Below are 4,860 nucleotides of genomic sequence, written 5' to 3'. Positions count from 1 at the left end.
AATAAATAAAATAAATCTTTTTTAAAAAAAATAAATAAAAATTAAAATTAAAAAAATAAGATGTTTTAGATGATAAAAAAAAATTTTTATAGTCTGTAAACAGTAAGTTTTATCTCCTCCTTCCAATCTTCATAGCCTTGCTCTCTTTTTCTTCCTTTCTTTTCATAGCTTTGACCAGGATCTTCAGTTCTGAATTAAATGCAGCAGTAATAGAGGGCATCCATGTCTTGTTGCTGAACATAAAGGGAATTATTTGTCCATTTAAAATTTGTTGTTGATCTTTAATATAGCTTGCCAAGTTTAGGAAATTTCCTTTTGTCAAATTTTAACCATCAATAGCTGTTGAAATTTTAAAAATTTCCTTTCCTATATTGAGATAATCATGGAGAGCTTAACTCTCAACTTTCATAACTGGATGCTATAGAGGTCAAAAAATTATAAATCATGACAAATTTTAATATATTTCCAATTATGATGATTAATACAATAGTTTAAAAAAGCTTAATCTAAAAATAGATCTTCATCTCACACCAATTTTTAAAAACTGAGATATAATTCATATACCATTTAATCCACTCATTTAGTATGTAATTAGATGAGTTTTAGTACATTTATAATGTTGTGCAACTAGCACCACTAATTCCAGAACATTTTATCACCTCAAAAAGAAAAACCCCATACCTAGTAGCAGTCACTCTGAATTCCTTAGGCCTTACCCCATCCTCCAGCAACAACTAATGTATGTTTTCTAGGTTCATCCATATTGTAGCATGTCTCAGAACCTCATTCTTTTTCATGGCTGAATAATAGTTCAATATATGAACATAACACATTTTGTTCATCCATTCACCAATTGATGGATTTTGGTTTCTTCAATGCTATTGTGAATAATGCTGCTAATAATTATGTACAAGTATGTGTAAACATGTTTTCATTTCTTTTTTCTTTTTTTAAAGATTTATTTATTTATGCATCCAAGAACTGGGGTATAGGCCAGAGGTATGGGGGGGTGAGAGGATTCACCAGAGACGAAGTGGGGAACAGAACAGGAAGATTAACCGAAGTACACTGCTGAGAAGAGCAGCGGGCCAGCCAGAAGAGGGCTGCTGCACCATGTGAGTTGCTCCCTGGACAGCTGGGGATCAAACGTTTGCTGTGAGGCTGCGAACACCTTCATAGATTGCATCTTAACCCTTTGAGCCACCAGAGAGGCCCACCAGCAAATGTTTTGATGAGAATAGTGCGGAAGTGTAATTCCACTTCTCTATTACATTTCATTCCAGTGTGGAAGGATCTTTTTTTTAAAGATTTAATTTATGCATCCAAGATCTGGGGTATAGCTCAGGTGTGGGGAGGGGATAAGAGGATTCACCAGAGACAGAGTGGGGGGCAGAACAGGCGGATTGACTAAATTACACTACCGAGGGGAGCAGCAGTTGAGACAGGAGAGGTCTGCTGCGCCATATGGGTTAGTTCCCTGGCCAGCGATCCAATCAGTGCTGCAATGGCTGTTTATAGCTTCATTGTGCCAAGACTTAACCCTTTGCACCACCAGGGAAGCCCAGATTTTTTAAATCACATTATATATAACAGCAGTGGGGCCTCCCCAGTGGCGCAGCGGTTGAGCGCGGGGTTGCGAAGCTGCCCGCAGCCTCTGCAGCACCGGTTCGATCCCCGACTGCTCCCCGGAGGAGGAGGGTCCCGCATGGCGCGCAGACCTCTCCTGCCGCCCGCTGCTCCCCTCAGCAGTGTGCTTCGGTCCTTCTGCCTGCTCTGCTCCCTGCTCTGGTGAATTCTCTCACCCTCCCATGCTTCTGACTGTACCCAGTGCTTGTATGCATAAATAAATAAATAAATAAATAAATAAATAAATAAATAATTGCAGTTATAATAATAATAAAAAATAATAATAATATAACAGCAGTGTAGGTGCCCTTAAAAATGACCAATTTCAATATATGAAGTCATAGAGTGCCAACAATAATTTTTCTTTTCCAAAGACCAAAGTTATGGTTAGACAGCAAAGGACAAGTGGTAAAGTCCAAACCTAAAACTTTGGGGATGAATCAGACTTGATTGATGAGTGAGTTGAAACACCATTTAAATGAAAATAAAAGTATGTAAATAAAGATTTCAAAGATGCCCCATTTTATTAGAGAGAGGATACAAATCCCTTTCCACATAAGGAAAAGTATTATTCCCTTGTCTAGGGTGATACATGTGTCACTTCTATAGCTGACAGTTTTCTCTTCTACCGGTACTTTCCATGTCGGTTAAAATATTTGTAAAGATAGCGGATGCGTTTGTTAAGGTTGTGCAGGTCATCAATAAACATTCGATTCCCAACCATTCTTTTCTTTCGGATACAACGCTGCAATTCATTCCCCTTCCAGCCTCGAAGCCATCTGGGACCTCTGATCAGTTCTTTGGGATGCTTTTCAAAGTTTCCTGTGTAATATGAGAGAACATATTAGTTTCAAGATGAGAGACTCCAGCTTCAACCTGCTTAAACCTTCAGCCAGGCTGCATGTCTCTGAGCAGCACCTATAACGAGACGAGACAGATTATGGTACATTATCCAGAGTACAGAACCTGTAATGTCAGACTGCTGAGGGCTTAAATTCTGGCACTGACATTTACTGGCTTTCGAAAAATTATATAGGTTCTCTGTGCCTATAGGTTCTCATGTTCTGTAACATGAAAAGCTTATTATGAAGATTAAACAAGTTAAATGTGTAGGGCACTTAGAACAGTGCAAAACACACACTGTCAACAAACACACAACTGTTTGCTCTTACTATTGAGCATGGAATTATTCCTACACAGGGGAAAACAGATGCGGCATTATCGTCACTCTGAAATTCTATACCATGAAGTCAAATCTTACCCAGGATTCCGATGTTGTCATATACCCCAAACAAGGCCCTCTTCTCGTTCCAACGATCAACCACTTTGGGAGGCGGGAGCGTGAGCCTCACACGGGATAACCAAGGAACACCTAGGTGTAGGAAAGAAGAAATGAATCCGACCGCCTACTGATAAAGGAGTTCTCCCAACGTCTTTCTATATCTGCAACTTACCCACAGAGAAGCTTCTACAAGCTACGGGCATCCAGGCCCATAGGCCCCTGCCTGCCCCCCAAAATAGACTCCCTGTCATTACTCCAGTCTCTCCCCTACAATAGCACACTGCGGGCGCACAAGAGTTAGGGCCAGTAAGTCGTGGCCTTCAAGGAGGTACCGACTGCTACAGTCCTCACTGGCCTCAGGCGAGCGCTAGGTGGGAGCAGCCATCTTGGGCCTTTCCCAGGTAGCTCCGGGCCTTGGCCCCGCCTGCCGCAGCCACAAGCCCCGCCCCCTGGGTTCCGGCGCACCCAGGCCTGCTCCCCAGCCCCGCCCGCCGGGATGCCGGAAGCGCGGAGGAGTTGCGGGCACTGTCTTGTTGCCGTCTAGCGCTCCCTCAAACCGAAATTTCAGGAAAATTCACCCTTTCCTGAGTCCGTGAGCGTCCCTCAACTGTGAGGGAGATGAAGAGCCAGAACGCGGAACCCAGAGGGTCCTCTCTCTGTGTGTCAGCCATTTTGCGTGGTAGTGGTTTGTATGAGTAGATACCACAGTGGGGCGCTCAGGCCCGCAGAGTGAGTGCCCATCTGGACGGCACCTGGCAGAGAGAAGGGAACCCGGGTTAGCGCCTAGGCCGCCCAGCTCCCGACCTGGGCGCGCCGCCAGTTCTGAGAGTTCCGGGGTGGGCACTGTCCCCGGGGCACGACCTCCGCCCGGCTCGAAACGCGGCACCCCCTCCCACAACATCTGGGGGGGGCGGGGCCCGCTGGCCCAGTCCCCGCCCCCTGGGCGCGAGGCTCCTGCTTCGTGATTGGTCAGTCTCTTGCCGCGGGCGTCGCCATTGGCCCCCTCGTGGCGGTTGAGATTTGAACGCCACGTTGGTGGCTTTGCGCGCGCGCCGCCTGTCTCGAAGGCGGGTTTTTGCCGGCGCCTCCCTGGGGATTGGCGGGTTTCCCTGCCCGCTTGCGTGCTGCTGCTCTGATTGGAGCATCTGTTGTGCGCGTGTGTTTTCCCCCCCCCCTTTCATTTCGGCCCACGACCCGGTAAGGAGGCACGGGCGAGTGTGGTTCTCGGGTAAGGTGCGCGGAGCGGGGAGTGGAAGGCGGGGAAAGTCGGGTACGGAGCAGGGTGGCGCATCAGGCTGCGGGTGGGTCGGCGGTGCCTCCTGGGTATAGCCTCGGGTCGATGTGGCAGGAACCGTAAGTCTGACAGATCCTGCGTGGAGTTTGGGCAACTTGCTTGAGCTCTCGTGGCCTCCCCGTCCTGCTCTGCACATCGCGAGCGCACGCCGTGAAGCTGGGATTTGCAGCAGATCAAATAGTGTATGCTCAGGTAGCTTAACAGAACCTGGCTCGGGGTAAACAGGGACTCAGTGTTGGTGTTGCCCCGTTCTGGATCCAGAAAACCCGCCGTCCCGCGCTGGGCCACTGTTCTGGCCGCTGGTGAGACATGGACTCTCTACGTTGCCTGTAACAACGGAAATGATAATGCTAACGTCACACCTCTGTATGCCAGCTTACAGCTCTTTTAACAGTCGTACCCCTTGACTGCTAATCCTCAGAGCAACTTTGTAAACTAATCGAGACCAGTAACCCCAATTCAGAGACGAGGCACTAGGTGACATGATCACGTGACACAACTAGTCCACCCTTGATCACACATCAGCTTAATGGAACACTAAAAAACTTATTTGGGGGGTTGGAGGGGCTGATACTGAAACCAGATGAAAAGGCAGGCCTTAGTTGTAGACCCTGACCTAGTCTGTGTTTGGTTTCCAGCCCTGTGCCCTGAGAAAAAG

At 47.1% G+C, this 4,860-nt stretch overlaps 1 protein-coding gene across 1 annotated transcript; it reads right to left on the bottom strand.

Annotated features, from left to right (window-relative positions):
• Positions 1–2,216: 2,216 nt before the first annotated feature.
• On the bottom strand, positions 2,217–3,159 carry MRPL51 (mitochondrial ribosomal protein L51; the record flags this gene model as incomplete). Its single annotated transcript, XM_084255828.1, has 3 exons — positions 2,217–2,448; positions 2,888–2,998; positions 3,081–3,159. The coding sequence occupies 3 exons, from the start codon at positions 3,157–3,159 to the stop codon at positions 2,252–2,254; spliced, it is 387 nt and encodes a 128-aa protein (XP_084111954.1). The 3' UTR covers positions 2,217–2,251.
• Positions 3,160–4,860: the final 1,701 nt, after the last annotated feature.

This window comes from Talpa europaea (assembly GCF_964194135.1).
Source record: "Talpa europaea genome assembly, chromosome: 15".
Lineage (NCBI taxonomy): Eukaryota > Metazoa > Chordata > Mammalia > Eulipotyphla > Talpidae > Talpa > Talpa europaea.
Note: the sequence above shows the minus strand (reverse complement) of the source record. Positions and strands in the feature narration are given on the sequence as shown.